The 25,246-nt window shown below is 39.2% G+C and overlaps 2 protein-coding genes across 4 annotated transcripts in view; one reads left to right on the forward strand and one right to left on the reverse strand.

Moving 5' to 3' along the window:
- The window catches only part of LOC127517410 (uncharacterized), a 38,696-nt gene extending 30,135 nt beyond the window's left edge, over positions 1-8,561 (forward strand). The window contains exon 6 of the mRNA XM_051902972.1: positions 7,844-8,561. Coding sequence (XP_051758932.1) covers positions 7,844-8,059 — 216 coding nt within the window. The 3' untranslated portion in view covers positions 8,060-8,561. The remainder of the gene's footprint in view (positions 1-7,843) is intronic.
- A 23-nt stretch (positions 8,562-8,584) lies between these two features.
- The window catches only part of prickle2a (prickle homolog 2a), a 68,678-nt gene continuing 52,016 nt past the window's right edge, over positions 8,585-25,246 (reverse strand). Inside the window, exons 3-8 of one of the 3 annotated variants that reach the window (XM_051902965.1) lie at positions 24,411-24,524; positions 22,487-22,624; positions 21,895-22,098; positions 21,499-21,685; positions 11,863-12,798; positions 8,585-11,690 (exon numbers count right to left, since the gene is read on the reverse strand). In XM_051902965.1, the coding sequence (XP_051758925.1) occupies positions 10,789-11,690; positions 11,863-12,798; positions 21,499-21,685; positions 21,895-22,098; positions 22,487-22,624; positions 24,411-24,524 (2,481 nt within the window). In that variant the 3' untranslated portion in view covers positions 8,585-10,788. Of the gene's footprint in view, positions 11,694-11,862; positions 12,799-21,498; positions 21,686-21,894; positions 22,099-22,486; positions 22,625-24,410; positions 24,525-25,246 lie in introns of all 3 variants that reach the window. The other 2 variants (XM_051902964.1, XM_051902963.1) reach the window with 2 other exon arrangements.

The raw sequence follows: 25,246 nt of genomic DNA on the forward strand, positions 1-25,246 counted from the left end.
TACACAGCTTATAAATGATCATGTTTTAACTATTATTATTGTTTTAATGTATTTGTGTGTTAAAAGTACCATTACGGCAGCGAGAAAGATGCTGAACTAAATTAAGATAAATGTCTTGGCATCTGGCGTGTTTATTGAACCAATCAGAAGAGAGTAAATCGAGAGTCAGCGAGAAGCTGATTTGATTGGCTACAAGAAGAAGGACCCGCCCTCCTCTTCACGCTTCAAAACTCAGTGAGTGAGAGAATCGTGCCAAAACTGTAAGCGCAGCTAAAAGAAAGACGGAACTGTACAAATCGGGTTATTTCGGGACCTTTTTGCCGTACGTACACAACAAGTCATTTAGACATTTGCAACAGTTTGTTTTTTTACACATACAGATCCGTTTTGCAATTCTTTAAACTGTTTTCACTTGCAAATCACAGGTTTGCAATGCTTTTGGCCGTATTTAGGCAAAACAAATGTGCCAAAAGTGTAAGCGCAGAAAAATGGAAGTCAGAAGAATACAGATCATATTTATTTTGCCTTTGCATGAAGCTGCAGTTCCACAATTCATGAATTGCACTTATGAATAACAGTAAAATGCGGCAAATAATTTTTTCTCACACTTGAAATGCAATTTACAAATCTTCTCTTGCGCATGCAAATTTAATTTACAATCTTGTATAGCCTACACTTCCACAATATTACCTTGCGCATGTGATTCTTTATGGCATCATTTTACCTTCATACTGGTCAGTACCTGGATGGGAGACCTCCTGGGAAAACTAGGTTGCTGCTGGAAGAGGTGTTAGTGAGGCCAGCAGGGGGCGCTCACCCTGTGGTCTGTGTGGGTCCTAACACCCCAGTATAGTGATGGGGACACTGTACTGTAACAAGCACAGTCCTCTGGATGAGACGTTAAACTGAGGTCCTGACTCTCTGTGGTCATTAAAAATCCCAGGATGTCCTTCGAAAAAGAGTAGGGGTGTAACCCCGGCATCCTGGCCCAATTTGCCCATTGGCCTCTGTCCATCATGGCCTCCTAATCATGCCCATACACTGATTGGCTTCATCACTCTGTCTCCTCTCCACCAATCAGCTGGTGTGTGGTGGGCGTTCTGGCGCAATATGGCTGCCGTCGCATCATCCAGGTGGTGCTGCACATTGGTGGTGGTTGAGGAGATTCCCCCTTCCATGTAAAGCGCTTTGAGTACCCAGAAAAGCGCTATATAAATGTAACGAATTATTAATTATTAATTAACTCACGACTGCATTTTCAGCAAACCCCTGCTGTGTCAACAGAACCATGATGGAAAACAAGTTGTCTGTTACATCACACAGTGTGAGAGAGACACTCGTGTTCACTGCAGGTTTAATCTGCATCAAGCCCAACAGACTGTGTTTCAAGCAGTGTCATTCGTTCACAAGTATTTTGTGAGGAATGAGTACAAGTCAAGTATTAAAGAGCTTATGTCAGTCTATCATTCTTAGACATAGCCCACAATGAGAATAAACACCGATAAAAACGTTTTTCTTGCTAGTACACCAATAATGCAGACGATCATTTAACCGTGAAAGGCAGAAACTGTGATCACATTATTATATGATTAATTTTGCAGCAATGGTCACTCTGCTAGTCTGCTTGTCAGGCAATGTTCAGTAATCTACAGAAAAGGAGCAAAACACTGCCAGAAAAAAACTAACACTGTCACGGAGGAGTTTCTGCAGATGCACCATAGACTAGAATGTAAAATGAATGTGGACACAATGTAGAGAAGGTTCACTGGCTGCCTGGTGAGTGAGGCCGGGGGCGTGAGCGAGGAATGGAATCTCTGGAGTGGATTTGGAGCAGCAGAGTGATTGGAGTACAAATGCTGTGAGCATGGATTGAACTGCACTTTCCTCCACTCCGCTCATCTACAGTACTGCCTGCTGGAGAGGCTCCTCAGCCCATAAGGGAAAAGGGCAGTGACTCGGGCCACGGAGACTGTCATGCATTCTAGCTATTGTAGAAAGTCATCTGCATATTACATGCATACAGGAAATTCACAGCATAACATGCTGCAGAAATAGTACGAATAGTGCTATTTTGAAAATAGTCTGTATTTTGAGACCTTTTGGTAAGTTTGTGTCTTCAGTGAGTTACACAAGTTAAATCTAGCTCTATTATATGGTGTTTTCATTGCAATCCTAGTCATTCATTCTATTTTCAAGAAACTGCACAGCAGAGCTCATGATGCGATGACTCAGATACATGCGGAATGATAATTTAACCCCCCGGCGCACACACAGAGACACACCATCTCTATGGTTACCACGGATGAGGCAGTAGGTGCTATTTTGAAGTGATCCGGTAATAGCTAGCAGCTCAAACACACACAGTTACCTATAGTTACTACAAGACTGCAGTAATGATTTGAAGTTCTTTGATCACAGATGCCTGCTTCTCCACGCACAAATAATAACTGATTTAGCATGAGTGAAATGCAAATTATTGTATCATATTTCTCTTAGCAATATAGAAATTCACATGAATTGGCATTGGTTATTTTATGTAACCTTGTATGTAATGCTTTTATGTAACCCTGATCAAACATTTTCTGAGGCAAGTCCACATATAAATAATCTGATCAAAAAAATAAACAAGATTTTTATATTTTAAGGAAAATGCTGCTTGCCTGAGCAAAATGTCTTTGTTGTATGAAGGGAACATAGCTGATGCTATAGGAACCCAGGAGTGACAATCTAAATAGAATTAAAGCTGCAAGCAGCAATTAAAGGGCCCTCGCACCTGTGCTACCGCCACCTGGTGGGCAATATGCATTTAAGTATATAAATATAGGAGGATAATGTCAGTCATTTGTATTTGCCACACTTCCTGCTACCAGCTGGTGGCGCTATTGCTATAACTAAATTTTGGCGTGTAGATATCTCCAGGCCAGGGCACTTATCAAACATGTGAAGTTTGAGGCAGATCGGACATTATATGCCTGAGTTACAACAACTTCCTGTTTCATGACGATAATAACATGCTTTAGCACTCAGCTAAGTGTTGCTAGCATGTTTTAGAATGTTTCTAGCATGTTTAGCACTCAATTGCATATTTTAGTATGTTGCTAGTAGTGCATCACAGCGTTAAACACGTTACTTCCTGTTGACAGTGGGTGGCGCTATTACTATAAGTGAATATTGTCATGTAGATGTGTTCAGGGCAGGACTCTTATCAAACATGTGAAGTTTGAGGCAGATCGGACATTGCATGCCTGAGTTCATGGCGAAACATCGAATTTTGTCAGGCCGCCATGGACACGCCCTTCAGTGAAAACGCAAGATCTTTGCAATTTAACTTCTCAAAGGCCTTAAGATTAGACTGACCAAATATGATGTTGATCTGATTAAAGCTCTAGGAGGAGTTCGTTGAAGTAGGTGGCGCTATGGAGCCATTTTGCCACACCTAATTCTGACAAATTTTCACCACTTCTGACACGTGTGCAAAGTTTCATGAGTTTTCGAGCATGTTTAGGCCCTCAAAAATGCGATTCATTTTGGGGAAAAAAAGAAATTGACCGAGCAATTACAAGAGGGTCCTCACACCATCAGTGCCCGGGCCCTAATAATGCCAGTTTACTGTCATATGGCACTTAAGCCTCACCATTCCAGGTACACTTTATGGTGCAATAAACATCATTTTGTTCTTATGCTACAGGGCTGTTGAATGCTTGAATCTGATTAGTTGATGAACGTTCTAAGGTGTGCAATTATTTTCTTGTAAACGCACAGCAAAAGTGGCTCCAGGCAGGTCTTGACCGCATTACCGTTCCATATCACTTCACCAAATGACTTCAGTAATTTCAAAGGTCCTTACAGCCTCCGACAGCAAAAGAACCAAAACCCACAATGACACTGACCAATCAAATAAATATGGTAAACAATAGGATAAAAACAACAAATTATTTCAATGTTTTTTGCCACCAAATTACGTTTTATTATGTATGAAAAGCACATAAGCTCACACAGAAACGTGTTGTCAGTGCTGCTCTGATAGTTTTATCAGTAGAATAGTTTAAATACGGAGCCCCGGACATGACATGCAGGTAAAAAATAGTAGGCTAAATCATGCGCACCATTTACTATTTCGTTCCCCCGCTTTATAAATCGTGCGCACAATTTAGTAAATCGAGGGAACAAATTAGTAAATTGTGCGCACAATTAAATTTTTTTTATTGCATGTCATGTGCGGGGCTCCGTATTTAACAACTTAAAAGCTATGACATTTATCACTAGCGAGGTAAAAACAGTGTGGATCTTGGAGCAGATGAACTTACACAGTTTCGCTATTAGTAGAGACACTGCTGCCGAACACTGTTGAGAGATGCACAGACTCAGGTAATCGCATACGCTTAATCTCTCTCGCTCTTAACTGCGTTAATAACTGCATTATTCTGCATCAGTGGCTCAAGCCTCCGTTACTACCTCCAGAATGACGATTTGGAGTTAGCAACGGAGGCTTCGGATGAGATGCCTAAGAAATTAGTCCTACACACAAGAGCGTTTTAAGGACAAAAACCTGACAAATGTCTTAAAATACAACATCTGAACAAAGTTTTGAGATGTAGTCACAGTAGTATAAGCAAAATTATTGACTCCGGGCCATTAAATTATTGAAAAATAATGCACACCTGAGGTGTAACTGCATTACCAGCTAGGGAGTGCATTATTTTTCTGATAACTCAACGAGAGTCAATTATTCCTTACATATTTTCTGCTGAAGGAATTAATACTCATAGAAAATCGGAGTGCCATACCTAAAGGCAATGAATACTAGTCACAGTTAAACAACCCTCCTTCTCAGAAAGCACCTGGGAAGCTAGATGGGAAACATGAGGGGATGCCAAACCAACAGCCCAGGACAGGCCACATGCAGTATACCAGTATGGTATGGATCCTTTCGCAATTCTGTTCACACAGTTCACTCACACACTGAATAGTTTAAAGTGTTTTCTTACTGCGTGAAACTGAAAGAGTATTCAAATGAAACAAGTCCTGACTCCTGCATCCTGTCATTTGGCAGTGAAGTAGATGTGTATTAAGATGAATATACAGATTGTCAATGACACTGCAAAATAGTTTCAAAACATTGTTACATTTATTTCTATAGCACTTAATACAATAGAGATTGTTTCAAGGCAGCTTCACAGTAATAAACAGGAACATAAAAGTGTTGAATTTTGCGAAAAACCTACTTTTTCGAACTCGTCCTAGACACTTCGTTTGATTTTCATGAAAATCAAATCAGATCATCTTTAGCCAATGCTGGCAAAAGTTATTAAAAGCTTTCTGATAATCTCAACCATTCTCAAATAACACGCAAATAAAATTAACATAGAGCACCCCAAAGTGGACTCAAGGCTATATCTCCGCAACGCTTTATCATATTCAGACCAAACTTGGTACATGTCATCCCAAGCATGACCAGAGACTACATACTGTATTTTATGAATGCATTAGTGTATCATTATGAAGCTCGGTATGGGTCATCAGCAAAATGCCCTAAAGGAGCCTGAGAAGTTTCAAGCCAGCGCCACCTTGTGGTAAAAACAAATATTTAAATGCTTATAACTTTGGGTGTGGTTGACTTATTTTCATGGGAGTCATCTCCTTCGACTCCTGAATCCTTGCCGAGTCCAACGATACCAAACATGCTAGGTTTTGACTTATGGTTTGTGCGAAGTGCTGATTTGGCGCTTAAAAAATGTTTGCGTATATCTTTGAAACCGTTACTCTGATCGAGACGAAACCACCATAGGAAACACGGAACCTAAGCTGGTTAACTAGATGCTAATGCCCAAATGTCCAAATTTTGATAGGAAGTGGCAAAAAAATCAAAACAAAGTCGTCCATGGGTCATTTTTTATGTTCTCATTAATATAAATGTTTATAACTCCAAAACAAAATGAGATATTTTTATATGGGCTCACTCTGAGGACACATAAGAAAAGTGGTGGGATTGTGCCTCTTGGTGGCGCTGTAATTGAACAAAACATGAAATTGCCATTAATTACAATACAGTACTATCATATGAAATGCTATATTATATGAATGCATTAGAATTATTTCGAGACTGCGCAACATTGTAATAACATTTTTTTAAAAATGCTAATAACTTTATATAAATGTGGCCTATTGTAATGAGTCTGGTCTTAATAGATTCTGTGGGTTCTCATGCTGAGAACACTGAAGCCAATTTAGCCATAGTCAGCCAAACTTCCTTCCCGCCATTCTGATTTTCTTTGAAATCATACTTTTTTGAACTACTCCTAGACAGTTGGTCCAATTTTCACAAAAATTGAATTGAATCATCTTGACCCTGCTGGTAAAAAGTTATGGATTTTGTGTTGATGGACAAATCTTGAGGCTGTATCTCTGCAATGCTTTGACATATTGACACCAAACTTTGAGAGTGTCATTGTCACCTCACTCTGACCATACTGCATTAATTTGGTCACAGCGCCACCTATTGGTCGAAAGTGATGAACCAGTTAATCTTTATTATTGACTGTTTTTGTGATTTTTGAGCTCTTTTGCCTAAAATGATCTTAATAGATCTTTAATTGCTCCCCGTTTGCTCACAGCCATGTTGTGCTGCCTTTGTGCTTGGCCCCGTAAATGCTGCTTGCTGCTTTAATTTCATTTGTCTCTTTATTGTATTTATTTGTGCTATCGTTTGCAGTTTATTTGTTCTTATTTTATTACTGACCGTTTACTTGTCTTTTTTTTTGTAAATGTAGATTTCAACAAAACCTCCCTGTGCTGTGTTTAAGCTATTACAAATTATCTGTATGGCGGTATATGGCAGTTTTCCTTGTGGTATCGAAAGTGGTATCGAATATCGATATTTTTTAAATTATCGTATCGAAGTTGGAAATTCCAGTATCATGACAACCCTACTTTGAAGTACCATGTAAATACCATGGTACTGATATGTTAAACTACTGAATTGAAAGAGGGTATACTAACATTATAAAATAGTTAATCACATGTACAATTGTTTAAAATGTGCACGTGTTAATAATAATGTTGAGCGCATTTTATTTATATAGCACCTTTCACCTTTTTTAAACAGCTTTATAGAAAAATAATGCGATAATGTCACAAATTCTGTAAGGTCAATTTACCCCTTAATGTGTAAGGGTCATTTAGTCAGGATGGTGACTAGTTTGTCGAACTGCTAATTAGTTAGAAATTGCTGAACAATATGAAAATATGTCAGGATAGGGTTAAGGTTGTATATGTTTATGCAATTACAGTACGTTTTTACAACTTTTTACAGTAAAGTGTGTGTGTGTGTGTGTTTACATTCCTCAATAGAAGTGTATTTTTGGTTATTGTTAACTCTTTCCCCGCCACTGATGGAATTTTCCAGCAATCCATGTTTTCACTGTTATACTGTAGGGGGCACTATTACACATCTTCTGAAAGAGTACACAATCTCTGGATCAAAACACAGGTGAAACAGAAGCAGAAACAAGTGATAAAGGCATTGCTTATGCACATGTTATAGTCTTAGACAAAAACACAATTTTCTCAGCTTTTTGTTCAAAATGTGTTTTTTTTATGAAACACCCATATTCAAGTGTTTTATTTTTATTTATTTTTTTAAAGCAGAGGCTCTGGTTCTTTCAAATATTGCATGTTTAGATATTCAAACATCAAAATATTCTGGGGGCCATGAAAGTTTTGTGAAAATGATAAAAATGCTAGTGGTTTTTTTTGTTTTTTTTAAAATGCTGGCTGGGAAATGTATTAGTTTAATTTGATTACCCAGAACATTATACTAAATTAATGTTGATAATCCGTACAGGTGTATCGGCAGGACTGTGATACATTTGGCATGGTTGTGAAGATGTTGGTGGCCAAGGATCCATCATTGGAGAAGTCAATTCAGCCATCTCTGCGTGAAAACTTGAGGGACATTGGCATGCGTTGCATCAAGGCCATGGAGCAGTTCATCCATGAGTATGATTCTCCAGAGCTAGACACTCCAACATCCACCTCCCAAATGCATTCAATCAAGTGAAGACTGAATGCAGCTACTTATTTACTAATGTCTTACTCACCCTAACCATTCAACTTTATAAGCTAAACCCAATGTGAACCCAGAGTTATGTTTTCTGACTGTATATTGTTTGCAAACTGTAACTAAGATCTGTACCATGTCGAGAAACAAGTTTAAAATATTGGTGGAAGTCAGAGTAAAGAATAATGAATTTAGTTGTACATAAATCATCATGTGAATTGTTAGTTTGGTATTAAGCTAGCTGTAGTGTCTTGAATTTTTTTTTACTTGATAAAAATCTGTCTACATATAAAAATTGTCTTCCAGATAATTAAGATTGTGAAAAAAACAATCACATGAGAGGATTATCAGAAACTATTTTTAAAAAATCACAAAAGAGGTAATTTTCACCCTACGTCAGAATATATTTCAGAAAATACAATATAAAATAGTCTTTTTTATGGATCACCTCAATTGTATTAAGTTCTGAAGTTTAATTAAAGGCTTTCTTTGTTTGTTGAAATAGTTATTTAATTCACATACAAGACATGAACCGGGGATACACATGCAGTCACCATTGGTTTCTACACTCTACAATATGATACAAATAATGCATCTGAAGATACAAAATATAGAAATATTTAAGACAATATTTACAGAACCTTTACAATACTACATTATTTTTATATATTGTTTTATCATTAGGAAAACATTTAAATTTAAGATATTATTTGTAAATGACTTTGGAAAAGACAGAATATTGCATTTAAAACCATAACCAACATTGCCCAACAAAATGATAAACATTTTTATAAAGTTTAAATTTAAAATTACATTAATAAAACCAGTTGAAAACCATGAAGAGCGCATATTAGGAAACTACTGTATTTAGAACAATTAACAGTAAGCAGCGTGGGAATTATAGTAAACTGTATTGCCACTAAATTATACCAAAACTTAAGGAAAAAAGAAAGGGGGGAGTGTAGCCTTGACTAGAATTATACTCACAACCAAGAAAATCTAAAAACAGATAAGAAAATGGTTGTAATTAGATTTTTTGATGCACTGAGTTTATGGAATATGGCAAGCGATAATCCCAATTTTTTTTTTAAGAGTAATGCAAATTAATTTCAGAGTAAGTTAAAAATCCATATCCTAATTCTGAAGGTTAAGTGCACACTGAGTCTTCACTTCTTTCCTTCTCCTTAAATAAAGTTATATAGCAGATTTCTTATTGCACAGGTTTCTACAAAACAAAATTCATATTCTTAACAATAGATAAGATTCAATGTACTATTCAAATAAATAGAAGGTAATACTTTTGATCATTGTGCAATCTCCAGTCACAGTAAACACATGATTTCAGATCAGAACACATGACCTACAGTATCACTTATGTAATGACTGAAACATGCCTGAATTGGATTTCAACCCATAGTTGGATATTTAAGAAAAAACATACAATACACAACAGAAGTGAGTACACCCTGTGTAATATCACTTAACTGTCAAATGAAAATATGGTATCACCTCTTGATAACTGCATTATTTCAAAATTGACAAGAAGAGTATTGATTATACATATACACTGTGTGTGTGTGTGTGTGTGTGTGTGTGTGAATCTGTGATCAAACAAAACCGAGTACACCTGATATTTCCAATTAACCTAATTGCATTAACATGGTTATAAAATGACCTGTGAACCCCAAACCTTTCTCAACTTTGGACCTGTATCTGTCTGCATGTCTGATTTGCTCTACATGGAGAAGAATTGCCAGAAAATTGAAAAACCTGATTGTGAGACTTCACAAAGATCGAAAAGAATACAGGAAGATTGTGACCAACTAAAAATTAGTGAAAACACAATCGCAGCATTAAAAAGGAGGTAAAGAAAGAGCCATAGTACCACTAATCATTCTAAAACAGGGATGTCCAATTCTGTTCCCAGAGGGCCACCTTCCAGCAGAGTTTAGCTCCAGCCCCAATTAAACACACCTGAATCACACAATCCAACGTCTTCAGGATCACTAGAAACTTCCATGTAGGAGCAAAATTTGCATGATGGTGGCCCTCCAGGAGCAGGATTGGAAACCCCTATCTTAAATTTACTTGTACAATGTAGTTCTGAAAAGTAAAAGTCCTTTAGACATGGAAATTGGGTTATAAATGGAAATCAGAGTTTCTGTGGCAGCTCAGACAGTGGAAAGGACATTGTATGGTATCAACCTGTATGGATGGTATCCAAGAAAAAAACAAATCCTAGCTTACTCTTCAGAACAAAACATCAGGATTGGAAGAAGTTGAGCAGAAGAAGAATATTTCAACATGATAACAATCCACTGTTGCCAAAATCATGCAAGAGATTCTAAAGATTAAAAGTTAAAACTATGACTTAGCGAAGTGCGTCACCTGACTTGAATCCAATGGAACCCCTTTGGGCTATTTTAAAGATAAAGGTAGAGCAACTCAGCCCCTCCAGCAAAGAGCATTTGAAAAAAATCTTGAATCTCGGTAATGAAAGGTTTACTTTCATCGAGTTCCTACTGTGGAGCCTGTATGTTTAAAATAGTCAATCTAAAGGGTTAATATTACCCAAGAGGAAATACCCTTATGTTCAACTTAACAAGTAACACAATTACTGCGAGGTGACAGAATTTTGAATCATTGACATTTAAATGATGATGTACAGGGGTCTACTCACTTCACCCACTCTCACATACACACACTCAGATACTCACATTACCATTTGCTTATGATATGATGCAGTTCTTGCTCTTTCGCCGTTTGCGTGTATGTAGCTGGGTGTGACCACCCGTCAATGTAGGACTATAACGATGTCGCAATTCCTCATTGTCAAAGTATCTGAGCTGCACTGGCCGTGGAATGACATCACCCATAAGGTAACCGTCATCATCAGACACCTCTGAAGAAGAGGAACAGGTTGAGCAAAACTGATCTTCATCCTCAGCTGTTTCTCCATACCTACCCATATACTGTCTAATTTGTGGACCTCCAGGATCCTGCAAGGTGAGGTCCGATGTGGTTCGAGGGCACGGCCTAAAGAACTGTTGTTGATACCCATAATTTGCTCCAAAGAGATTGTGTGACATTCTTGATGAGGATGGTCGCTCAAAGTCATTGTGAAATCTATGAATGGGGTCCCCAGGGAAACTCTGATTTTCTGTAGCTAAATGTAGGGCGTTGTCTGACCGAGAGCGGCGGGAGCGATAGTGATATTTGTGACCTTTGTGACTTTTGTGGTGGTGACGTTGGCGCTGACGCTGCTGTCTGGGAGATTCTTGAGTTTGAGGACGTCTTGGCCGTGGTGTCATTGCTTGGGCATTGCCTTCTTGCATACAGGACATACTTCCTGCAAGACCAATGCGACCTTTGACTGGATCCTCAAAACTTAGCCCTCTGGGTGAATCCCAGTATAGTGGAGGAGGGTACCTTACTCGGACAGGCATGCCAATATCAGCAAGGGGTCTTGGGACAGAGCTCAGGGATTCAGTGCTGCGGAACTGCATTGATGAGTTTAAAGTACCCATGGTGCCTTTATCAGACACATTTACCCCAGAGTCTTTACTCAGGTCAGGCATAGAAAATCGAGAGAAGTGCTCCTGACGCCTGTTGGTCCCATCTAAAGAGTTTCCTGCTGAAGACAAACAATGGGCAGAGATCAGAAATAGGTATGAATAGGTATAGGTATGAAATGTGTGACAGTTTGAATGCACCAATTCATCTCTTGTTTTCAACATATCCCTGTCAGGTAGTGATATTAAGTATCATGGTATTTGTATTTGTTAAACTAAATTTATGTTTACCTGTAGTGTATGAAAGGGCCAGTGAGTCAGCAGAACCTCTTGGTGTTTGTTCTAGTGGCGTAAGTTCTCCAAAGCTTGGCCCAAATTGGTGCCTGCTCCTCAGCAATGGGGGACGCATCTCTCGGGGGAAACCTTGCACACTGATACTGCGCTTGTCCAAAAATCCAGAATTACGGCTTGACACCTCATTAAAGCTCATTTGTGTTTTGAGCTTAGGAGCATGAAATTCAGGTTCCTGGCCATGGTGCATCCAGTTTTCATTGAAAGAGTGCCCCCTCAGAGCAGCCATGACCGGAGGCTTTTTGGAATTACCCCCAGATGGTTCTTTGGACCAAGACTCTTGACTGCTCACTATCTTGGGTGGCTGATTGGGAGAAGGAGGGTAAGCGGTACGAATGCTACATTGGCTTCGTAGCTGATGGGGATTTGGAGATGTGGAGGAATCTCTTTGTTGAGACTCATAAGAGTAAGGCTCATCCCTGTTTACCCAAACTGGCTGCTCACGATTCAGACTTGGAGACCGACTTTGGGTTCTACTTGGGGTTCTCGTTGGTGTGCGATGGGGTGTACGGCTGGGAGCTGGGCTTGAGATGCTCAGCAAATCCATTTGAACAGCTAGAGGCTCTACATCACCAGCTAACTGTGTAGGGCCAGATGATGTTTGTCGTCCACCTTCACCCTTCCCTTTTGTCCCATCCTTGCCAATCTGAGCACTGTGGCGTGACTGTCGGGAACGGGCACTCTGGAATGCAGAGTCTGAGGAGTCTGACAGGTCAGGCTCATCCCCTTGGCTGCAGAGACGGGAACAGTAGATCAAACCTTGTTTCGGCAAGAAGGGACGACCCAGCAAAGACTGATTGCAGCGGGCACAGCTGAAACACTCTTCAGTGGCATGCCAGTGTTGACCTTCATATGCCATCTGACCTTGGTCTATACCTGAAACACATTACAGACAAAAGACAGTAAAAAATTTTTTCTTTTTTTCATTTTTTTTTTTTTGCTAATGACAACTTCAAATGTAGTGTGAGGAAAATGGAGTTTAGTATTGGAATGAATCACTGAAACAATGCAGGCTTCCGTGTTCTGACTCAGTATTGTCCGACACTGTTCACGTGATCAGCACGACGCATGCGTGTGATGCTGATGCAGGAGCTGGCCACTAATGAGTCGGCGCTCTGACGTAGAACCTGGAAGCGCTGGACTGTCTATACAACGTAAACAGAGAAGGAGTCTGACAAGGGAGAAACTAAATTGTTGAATAAAGACGTTATTTTTGTTTTGTTTTGTTTTTGCGCACAAAAAGTATTCTCGTCGCTTCTGACATTAAGGTTGAACTACTGTAGTCACGTTAAATATTTTAATGATGTCTTTCCAATTTTTTTTAAACTTGAATGTGGTAATTACGTTTCTTTCAATGGGGGATCAAAAAAAACCTTTCAGATTTCATCAAAAATATCTTAATTTGTCTTCCGAAGATGAACGAAGGTCTTACGAATGTGGAACGACATGAGGGTCAGTAATTAATGACAGAAATTACATTTTTGGGTGAACTAACCCTTTAAGATTCAGGTTAGTAGAATAAGTTGACACTTGCAAAGTTACTTATAGTCAGTAGAATGTCTGTTGGGGAGCATCAAAATAAAGTGTTAGCAAATATTCAGTAGACAGTCTACTAATACTCTATTGAGAGTTAGTTGAGATGCAGTTGCATAGTTACTTGAATTAAAAAGTATCGGGAGTGAAACTCGCTTGAGAAGTGACAATCCTGAGTGCTTCCGCATCACTTCTCACATGAGCTTCAGAACGTGCTTACGTCATGCTTCACAATCTGCGGACGGAGCGCTTTATGATGCTCTCATGAACCTGCATGTGACAGTTGGCCGGAAACAATAGTTTTAGTATTTTTCTCACTCATACCTCATGTTCGCTTTGTGTGGTTTTTGAAGCATCAACTTTGGGAGACCTATGTACTTACATTATATGGACTGAGAAGGATTATTTTTCTAAAAATCTTTAGAAAAAACTCACACATGAGGCATGAGGGTGAGCAAATGAAGAGAGAATTTAAAATTTTTGGTGGAGTACTCCTTTAAATGATGCAAAATTAAAATCACACTTCCTAATATTCACACTAATTTTTGGGCACAAATTATAATAAATAATATTATATTTATTTTTAGCATGATGTGGGCAACAAAATAAATGCTAAAGGGCCACCTGATGAGTAGCCATGCTGTAAATTACCAGTGGACCAAGAAGAATCACTTAAGACATAACATAATGAACTTCCCCCTACTCTACTCCAATCACACCATTGAATGCTTGGGGACTTTTCTCATTTTATTTTAATAACACAATATTTGTATTTTAAAGAGGAAAATATCCCATGCATTAAAGTACAAGATAAAATTAAACTGTTAATTTTTAAACAGTATTAAGCTCAAGGTCATATCCTTGTTTAAAATAAAAATTCAAAGCAATGTAATAAAGTGCTTTTAACAAAGTGTTTGCCCCCTGAATAAGTTGTGAAGTGCATATCATCATTTTCTGGTGCCTTGAGCATTGTCTACTTCAGACACAAACTTGAGAACAGAAAAAAACTGACATGCAGGAATAAAATCACAGAAAAATTCTGGTAACTCATATATTACCCCACAGGGCTCCTATTTTGAAAAATGTTGGTGCACATAAAAAACTTTAGGGGCGCAATTAAAAAAAAAAAAAGAATAATAGCCTCACACAATGATCAAGTTACTGTCAATCAAATTGTCTTCATGTCACTGTTTGCCTGCCATGTTTAACTACGAGCATTGAAAGCCCAGATACCCAAGTTGAAGCTAATATTGCAGCAGAATATGAGGAATTCCCAGAGGTTTTCAGCAAAGCCAAAGCCACTCAACTCCCTCCTCATCATCCGTGGGACTGTGCTATTGAACTGTTACCTAACACAGTGCCACATCGAAGTAAAGTATACCCACTGTCAAAACCAGAAACTTTGGCCATGGAGACCTACATTGAGGAGGCTTTAACATCTGGGTTCATTCATCCCTCTACCTTTCCAACAGCAGCAGACTTATTTTTTTGTAGAAAAGAAAGATGGAGGGCTCTGACCATTCATTGATTATCAAGGCCTAAATACTGTAACTGTCTAATATAGATATCCTCTACCACTTTTTCCCTCAGACCTTGAACAACTCTGTGAACCACCCATCTATACTAAGTTCGATCTTAGAAGTGCTTATAATCTCATCAGAATCAGAGAAGGGCATGAGTGGAAAACACCTTTCATCACTGCTAGGGGGCTCTATGAATACCAGGTGATTCCGTATGGCATGGCAAATGCATCTGCAGTTTTCCAATCATTAACAAAATCTTCTGTAACCTGCTCAACCAGTATGTAATAGCCTGCACTGATGACATCTTCATATACTCTCAAGACATACAGTAGCTCAACATATTCAGCATGTAAAGACTGTCCTCTCATGACTCCAGCAACATCAACTATATGCCAAGGCAGAAAAATGTGAGTTCCATTCCAGCCATACAACCTTCCTCAGCTACAATATAAGTCACCAGGGCATAGAGATGGATGTCACTAGGTCACCTCACGATCCGATCCGATCCGATTCCGAGAGTCACGATTCGATTCCAAAACGATTCTTGATCTACTTTTTTTCTTATTAATTAATTAGTTTATTGACTTCAAAATCTTAAAATCCTTACATTTACATATCCTTACATAAGTAATTACAAGTAGCCTACCTTTTTAAATAATTACAAATTGAAAAAAATTACTAAATTAAAACAACTGTTTAAGAATTTTAAACTTAGGCTATATAACTTCAAAACATACAAGCAAGTAGCAAATAACAAAGAGGAGCAAAGAAACATTACAAGCAATAAACAAATAGTGCTTTTAAGACATAACTGGCTGTGTTTACATTAATTTTGCATCATAATAAAACCATTTTGAGAAGCAAGTGCATTAAATCACTTACATGGAGTCGCACACATCCGCATGCGCGAGCACTCTTCACAAAAGTTCGCGTCAGCATTTGAAATTGAAAGCAGCCTTGTGAGTTTCATATTTTAAATATCTAAGTCCACTGCATTCCAAATAACATAAATGATGCCTTCGTAGAGCGTTTGTAAGGAAAATACCGGTGGGTGAGACCGCGCAATGCATGTGTAACATCAAACAAAGCGTGCGTCTCTCAAACACCCAGATCCCAATCTTGAATTCATTGTTGAAGTATCCAATTGTGGTATCGGAGTGGTCCTGTCTCAATGCCATGGTAAACTCAATTTACAAATATTTTCAATTTAAAATCATTATTTTTGAAGTAGTTAAACTAACTCATCTCTCCTCTAACTGGATATTAATTCCACTACTCTGTTAATAATTCTAAAATGACACTATGGAATTAGCAACAGAATCTTGAGATGGTTGAGAAAGTATTTCTACACACAAGACAGTTTTAAAGACAAAAACTTGAAATAGTTGACTCTGGACCACTGAATTATTAAAAATAATGCATACCTGAGGTTTAACAGGAGAGGAAGATGACAATGTAACATGGAACACAACCTTAAACATGAAACAACAAGAACAGATTTCAGGAGGGAGGTTGCAGTGGAGATTTCTAGTGGAAGGGGGGTGGGTCTATGCCATGAAAGAGTCAGTCTTTTGGGGAACCAGAGACCACCATGGCTGAGTTGGCGGATGAGAAGACCAAGACTGGGCTGCACGAGAAGACCATGGCAGAGTCCAATGGTTGGAGATTCACAGGGGCCGCCGAACATAATGGAGCCAGAGAATCGGAAGGCCACAGCAGAGCCAGAGGATCAGAGGACCAGGGCGAATCCGGAGGAACTGTTGGCTCTGACAGAGCGGGTGAAGACCACGGCAGAGCAGACGGAGCCAGGAACCACCAGTGTGGAGCAGACGGAGCAGAAGACCCCTACAGCAGAGCAGGCAAAGCAGGAGGCCACCATGGCAGAGAAGATGAAACCAAGTGTGTCCAACTGCATCCCACAGTACTACAAACCATGCCCCTACAAATGACGCCCTTACTACAAGTTACGCCCTCTACAATGAAACAGCCATTCAGGATGTCATCAGAGCCACACCCTCTGGAATCGGTGATGTTGTCACTAGTACTGCTCTTCTTCTACTTCACTTTCCTCGCTTTTTAAGCTTCACTATCGCCACCTAATGATAAGGCATACAGGTCCTATTACATAGATCACCAAATGTTGTAAGTCATCCTGTTTTTTAAATATTTTAATTATGAAACTCTACAGTAAATTTAATTTTTTTGGAAAAGGGGTAGGGTTATGGTAAGGCTTAGGGTCGGCTATAATTTTATCTATAATTACCATAAGTCTGTATTAATTTGATTGTATAATTTATTTTGTTTTACTAATAGTTGTTATTTCATACTTCATAAGATTTGAAAGCAATACAAGTAAGCCTTACAAACATTTCATACATAAAACATAAAATCATTTACTTCAAAAAATTGTTATAGTTAATGACATTCACACTTGTTCTTTGCAGAAGGCGTAACTTGTAGTAGTAGGCGTAACTTGCAGGGGCATGGTTTGTAGTACTGTGGGACACAGACAGACCCTTCTCGATGGAACAGAGGACCACCAGGGTGGACCTGAACACCACCTCAGTGGCACGGCCATTGGAAAGTCCCAGAGTGAAGCCTCCAGAAAGAGAAACCACTTCAGTGAAGCTGATGACCATGGTGGAGACCTGGAAAGTCATCAGAGCTGGAGACCATGGTGTGACCATCCTCTGTTGTGGCAACAGAGAAAACAGAATATCCATGGCCATGACTGGGAACAAAGAGAGCTCAGGGATGGCCTCCGTGACCATGACAGGGGGCACAGAAAGTTCTGAGGCGACCTCCTTGGCTGTGATAGGGCTGACAAGAGATTTCAGAGATGGCCTCCATGGCAGTAACAGAGCCGACAGGGGACACAGAGTAGAGCTTAGATCGGGCCCAACAAATCAAGCCCGACCCTACCCGAGCCCGAGCACGTTGTGTCCGAGCCCGGCCCGGCCCGACACGTTCACTGTAATTGTGAGCCCGAGCCCGATTTAAACTCGACCATTTTTAATATGTGGGCCATTATAACCAGGGGCGGCGCCAGATTTTTTTTTTAACGCAGGTGCTGCTGTGCTAGATCATTTAGGCTACAGGGGGGAGCTGCGCAGTTATATATATATTATATAAATACTATTAATAAATGAGCAAAAATTGGCCACTCAATAATAAATATTCAATTATTTTAATTATCATAATTAAAGTTTTAATTTTATTAAATTGAACAAGCACAACATTCAGCATTCAATCAAATATTCTTAAAGATTAATTATTATTAATAATGTTCCTTCAACATATTGCTATTTCAACATAATATGTGTGTGAGCAACAAGCAAGATGTGCGTTTGTAAATTCGGTGACAGCGTGTGTTACGAGTTTCAAATGGTGTAAGTGTGACCGCGGCGTGCATTTATTAATTATTATCTTAATGAATAATACGACAAGGAAGAAGCATGTAAACTGCGTTGTTTGTTTATTCAGAAATAATTGAATGGATCGTAAATGGATCTGAAATTCCGAATGAAGAAACATAAATAAATAAATAAAAAATAAACCGTGAACAATGATGAACACAGAAAATGATGGCCTAAGACTATAGGCCTACTACTTTAATATAATTAAACAATGTTTTAGAACATATAATATTTTTTAAACAAAATAAATATTTGTAAAGCCTTTTATAAAACGTAGGCCTATAGTGCAAAAACGCTGCTCCATTCTGGTAGCCTCCTGCCTGTGTGTGAGCCTGTAGATGAAGTGTGAGAAATTGATTAGGCCAAGCAAGGCTGCCTGCTATATATGTAATCATTATATAATACCATATTAATCACAAAGCTATAGCCTACTTACATGGTTCTACATGTTGTCATGCAAGAACAAGATTGCATCCACAGTTTCTGGTTTCAGAGCGGTCCTCCTCTGCGTCACGCGTGCGAGACTGCGAGTGAGTGGACGAGACGCTGCGCATGACACGTGACGTGCTTTATCAAGGGCCCGACCCGACCCGGCCCGAGGACGGTGGCGGGAAATATCGGCCCGACCCGGCCCGCGGGTCGGGTCGGGTCGGGTCGAGTCCGGGCTCGGGCTCGGGCAGAGAATCTAAGCTCTAACACAGAGTTCAGGGATGACCTCCTTGGCAGTGTCAGAGCAGACAGAGAGTTCTAAGATGGCTTCCTTGGCTGTGACAGGCCAAAGATAGAGTTGAGAGACAGGTGTGAGGGCCAAACATATAAGATGGTGGTAGCCATCACAGGCAGCACAGATGACAGTGGAAAGACCTCCGGGACCACCGGACTTGGAAGTTCTCAAACCACAGAGCTTGAGACTACCAGGCTTGGGAGCACTGAGACCACCGGACTTGGTAGTGCTGAGACTACCAGGCTTGTTTTTATAGCCACACATACCGCCATACTCGGTGGATCCGCCACTTTAGATGCCCCCCTTACCTCAAGATGGCTTTCGTGGATGGAATCTCATACAGCGGTGCTTTATGCTCCAGGACCACCAGAGCTTGTGGTGAAACACAAAACACACACAAATATAATCCAAACAGGAGAGGACGATGACAATAATCCAAATATGGAACACAATCGCAACTGCTTTACAGACATCCACAGGTATATAAGCACAACGATCTACAAAAAACAACTAAAATACATAAGAGCTGGTGACACAAGTCACATGAAACACTTACGTAACTATATATGAGATGTTAACAGAGTTTTTTGTTGCATGTAAAAAGACAATGTTAGCATCTGTTAATTTTAAGAGAAAAATTTGTGATTTAACATTGTGCCAACTCACAGATTTGACGTTCTGACGTAACCCTAACGTACAGTAGATACACTATATTGCCAAATGTTTTGGGATGCCTGCCTTTACATGCACATGAACTTTAATGACATCCAATTCTCAATCCGTAGGGTTTAATATGGAGTTGGCCCACCCTTTGCAGCTATAACAGCTTCAATTCTTCTGGGAAGGCTTTCCACAAGGTTTAGGAGTGTGTTTATGGGAATTTTTGACCATTCTTCTAGAAGCGCATTTGTGAGGTCAGGCAGTGATGTTGGCGAGAAGGTCCTGGCTCACAGTCTCCACTCTAATTCATCCCAAAGGTGTTCTGTCGGGTTGAGGTCAGGACTCTGTGCAGGCCAGTCAAGTTCCTCCACACCAAACTCGCTCATCCATGTCTTTATGGACCTTGCTTTGTGCACTGGTGCACAGTCATGTTGGAACAGTAAGGGGCCATCCCCAAACTGTTCCCACAAAGTTGGGAGCATGAAATTGTCCAAAATGTCTTTGTATGCTGAAGCATTAAGAGTTCCTTTCACTGGAACTAAGGGGCCAAGCCCAACCCCTGAAAAACAACCCCACACCATAATCACCTCTCCACCAAACTTTACACTTAGCACAATGCAGTCAGGCAAGTACCGTTCTCCTGGCAACCGCCAAACCCAGACTCGTCCATGGGATTGCCAGACAGAGAAGCGTGATTGGTCACTCCAGAGAACACGTCTCCACTGCTCTAGAGTCCAGTGGCGGTGTGCTTTACACCACTGCATCCGACGCTTTGCATTGCACTTGGTGATGTAAGGCTTGAATGCAGCTGCTCGGCCATGGAAACCCATTCCATGAAGCTCTCTACACACTGTTCTTGAGCTAATCTGAAGGCCACACGATGTTTGGAGGTCTGTAGCTATTGACTCTGCAGAAAGTTGGCGACTTCTGCACACTGTGCGCCTCAGCATGCGCTGACCTATCTGTCCTGAGCCACTTCCAAATGTGGTTTTAAATCAGATACATATCCGACATCTGGACATCTGACCTACATCTAAACACATATGTATATCCGATTCCCCTTGGAATTCCAAGCCACCACAAGTCAAGGGCAACACGTTTGCCCACAAAGATTTTTAATGTTGTATTATGAAGCAGATGTGCCTGTATGCACTTGCACTGAAACTCACAACTTTTTTTATTCAGGTGGAAATTTTATATATATATATATATATATAGGTAAGTAATTGTGAACACAGAAACATTCAGCACTCAGGAGCATAGAAACTGCCCTGTGAATTTTATAAATAAAACAGCTTCACTACATTATATTTCTCAGCAACAAGGTGACAACTTTGCTGATTTTGCAGTTAAACTCACAAGCTTCACTATTACACATAGAGACGATGTACAGACGCACACAGGTACTGTAAATCACACTCACAATCTCTCTCTTATTTGTTAATTCATTCATATTCATTCAAATAAATGTAATCTTACAGCACTACTTTATTTCACTTAAAAATTCTAGATCTAATGAGCCATAGATTTTACCATTATTTTCCGATCTATTTCCGTTCAGCTAGAACAGTCGTGCCTAAAATGAATGTAAACAGGCGGGACAAAAAATTGGATATGGTCAAAAGATCAGATCTGTGCATTAGGACATGCAGTGGATTGCAGTAATTCTGTGGATTGAAGCATGAGGAAAAAATGCAGATTCATGGAGGTCCTCCCTTACCTATGTGCTCTCCACAAGAGTCACAGTATTCTGCATAAAGTGACTCAAAGCAGTTGCAGCAGTGAGGATGACCCTCACGCATGATGTACCGCTGACCACCTAGTGGGGCCTCACACTCATAACAGCAGAAATGCTTCATGTGCCAGTGCTGCCCTTCTGCTTCTGTGCACTCATCTGCAAAGATAATCTGCAAAAAGAGAGAGATTTATTAAAATCATACATGTGAACATGGGTTTTAATGTTCACAATTTATGTGAGGGATTTTATATTTTAAAGCAGGGCTTCTAGGTACTGACTTGTCATAGGTCACCTACAGGAAATGTTTAGCAATGCAAACAGGATAAAGGTTGATTTTAGCTAGTGGACAGATACTTGGATTCTACATGGTCGGCTTACCTCATCACATGCTGAGCAACGTGGCTTAAGTCGTTCAGCATGGTGGCGGCCACAGTAGATCTTGCCATCCAGGTGGAAGTAGATGAGATCTACCAATAGCTCGGAACACATGCAGCACACGAAACAGTGCGGGTGCCAACACAGGCCATGGCCAACCCGTGAGGCAAACACTGCGATATCGCCACCGTTGATCTGGTCTCCGCACTGTGAGAGAGGGACATTTTGTCATTTGCTGCTTGTTGCATCTTATTGTGCAGCCTATAACATGAAATGTAACATGCAGTCATTACTGAAAAATATACTGAGTCATTTTACTACATCTGCATAGCTACTCGTTTTTCTTAATCTAGTTCACGTCCAGAAAAGTAGTTGATTGGTCGATCAGTCAATGTTTAACTTATGCAAATTACTGCATTATGAGATTATGTGCACATCTGTAAGATAATGGGGGTGAGAAACAAAAGCTTGCATATCTCCACTAAAAGACTATCACTGCCTGCATTGTTATGAATGGTTCAAAAACATGTTCTGTTCCTATCGCTTATAATTTGTGCCAGTCTCTGGGTTGCTGTAAGTTAGTTCTCACATGTACCTGTTCACATATAGCTCCAGTTATAGTGAGGGGTAGAGGTCGGACGGTGCCTCTGCCTAGATTGTCTCTCTTTCGCTGGTTACTGAAGATCTTTAATTCCCGCTTTTCTTCTTCATCCAGTGAGGTACAGTACCGAACCTGACATCAGTAAGTAAGCATCATCACGGGTCATCTCAATTCTTAATGGATGAGCCTCATTCAATGGCGTTATAAAATGCAGATGAACATACACCTGTGACTGCACATTCAATTCTAATGCACCAAGTTGCAACTTTGCTTGTCAGTCATAAACAGCTATGAATGAAGTTATGAATAAACTACATTTCTTTGCACAGGAATTATTTATACAGATTATTGCTATTAATAAATATGCCTTTTATAATATTTATGTATATTATTTTTATAATATTTACTCCACTTTGCCTAAGAACACCGCCTACCTGTGGTTCTGTCAGAAACACTTTTGTCAAAGATGATTGACAGTTAGCATAGTTTGGATTGGTGGTATGGTGCTGTTCTGGACAAGAACTCCCTGCCCATCCATGCAGCCTAGCATGGATAAGAGCAGGGAGCACAGCGAAAACATAAATATATTGCAGATATCATTAATGTTCTTAATGACTATGATTTAATGCAACAACATAAATCAAGATCAATGAGAGTCTGATTCGAAGAGGAATATCAGAAGGCCAAGTCCTGACTGGACGACAGGAGGAGCTGGGGATGGAGGAGAGTAATAAACAACACGATACAGCTGCTGAAAATACTGAATGGACCTTTATAGGGATGCTGTGATAGACGTCATATTCCTACAGTTAGACGTGGATCAGCTGAGAGTCAGCTGATATGAGCTTGATTGACGAGACCTGCCAGAACACTACGGTTAATTAAAATCACAGTAACATACAGCATCAAGTGGCTTTTTGTTTTATGAAAAAGCATAATTTTATACAGATTTTCTTGCACATACTAGAATTGGCTAAATCTTTAACCGGTTGTAATTGCATTTAAAACTGCAAATGGGGAATTTAACATATACAGTTTCCCTAAAGGCCAGAAATTGAATATAACTTATGTTTAACTATGTAGTGCCCTGTGTAATTTGCAATTATTGGACAAGACAGACACAAAGGTAAAGATTCTGCAACAAAAACATGATTCAGACTTCAGGATCCATATATAGACGTTTTTACTTCATAAATTGACAATACAGTGCAAACTGACACTGCATGTTAGAAGGCAATTGTTCTATCAAAGAGCTTGGGATCTGATTTAAATTCACAAGATAATTTCTGACCAAAGTAACACAGTGTGTTGTTTACTCCAGTTTGTTCTTATGTTCAAATTTTAGTACTATGACAAAAATTCTCCTGAGCCACAAATACTACAGTATGTACACAATTGTAATGCAAGACACAAGTTGATCAGCCTACTAAAAGTAGAGTCACTCTAGACTTTGTGTTATTTTCATTCACAGTCATACTCATGTAATGTTGCATTCACTACCAGTGGAGATTGGTGATTTCTGACCAGCAAATTTGTATAGTAAACAGACATTTATGAACAGAGGATCTACGCATCAGTAATGGACCTCTGACTTATAACAAAGAATGTAATCTTCAAAGCTGCATTGTTTGCCATGTTTGTGGGAAAGTGGAGCAAATAGTATATTAATTAATTATATTTGTTATTTAAATTTTATTTCTCAATAAATAAATAAAAAACATTCCACATTCTGTTGCCAGGGTCTGAAATAATTGCATACTTCTACAAATACTTCTGTGAGTGTAGTGTTGAGATGAGTAAAGACGAGCTGAACTCAAGATGAAATCAAAGAATAAAACTGTGTTTAGGACTGAACTATTGTGCTGTTGTTATCCATTTTTGTATTAAACATTTTTGAGTTATGACTTTACTAACAAACCTCGTTGTCATGCGGTGGCAGTTGTTGAAGGAGTTGTTTGATTCGATGCTTTTCACCAATACTGTTCACATAAGGGACCTTATCTTCTGGGAAAAAGCTGTAGTATTGATGAACCTGTGTTCATGCAAACAGAAATAGATAGAGGCAAATGAATCACATAATTCATATAAACAACTAGGAACATGTTTTGTCACAATACAGATTACAGACATATTGTACAAATACTGTACTCGGTAATTGTTCTAATGACTTGCATAAACCACTTGAAAGCTCTGTGTAAAATAAAGGGGACTTGATCAGTGTGTATGTCTTCATTTCTGGCATTAAACAACTTGACATTACAAAAAAAAAAAAAAAAAATAGTGATCAAGGGTTAATATGTGTTTTGTAGAAATGTTAAACAAAAGCAGATTTGAAATGTACAGAATATGCTTTTGCATTCTCTTGTCTATACTGTGGAAGTGTTTGAATAAATTAAATAAATAAAAATTTATATATTTTTTAAATATTATAAATATTTGCTTAATTATAAATATTTGCTTAAACCATATTATACCAAGTTTATTGTAGAATTTATGGTCCCACTTCACTTTACTGTATATAGGTCTGTTTAACTATATTATACATAAGCATAAGCATATGATACAACGCACTTACTGCGCACATGCATGTTGTTTTAAACTCCTGCCAGATGTGTATTTGCTGCTATTGCAGTTGGGTAGGTTTAGGGTTGAGGTACCGTCAACGGTGTAATTACATAATAAATTATAATCAGGTACTTCAAATGTAAGTACAATGTAACAACATGTATTTATAAAATCTATATCAAATAGGTG

Source organism: Ctenopharyngodon idella, chromosome 8 (genome assembly GCF_019924925.1).
Source record: "Ctenopharyngodon idella isolate HZGC_01 chromosome 8, HZGC01, whole genome shotgun sequence".
In the NCBI taxonomy this organism is placed as follows: Eukaryota; Metazoa; Chordata; class Actinopteri; order Cypriniformes; family Xenocyprididae; genus Ctenopharyngodon; species Ctenopharyngodon idella.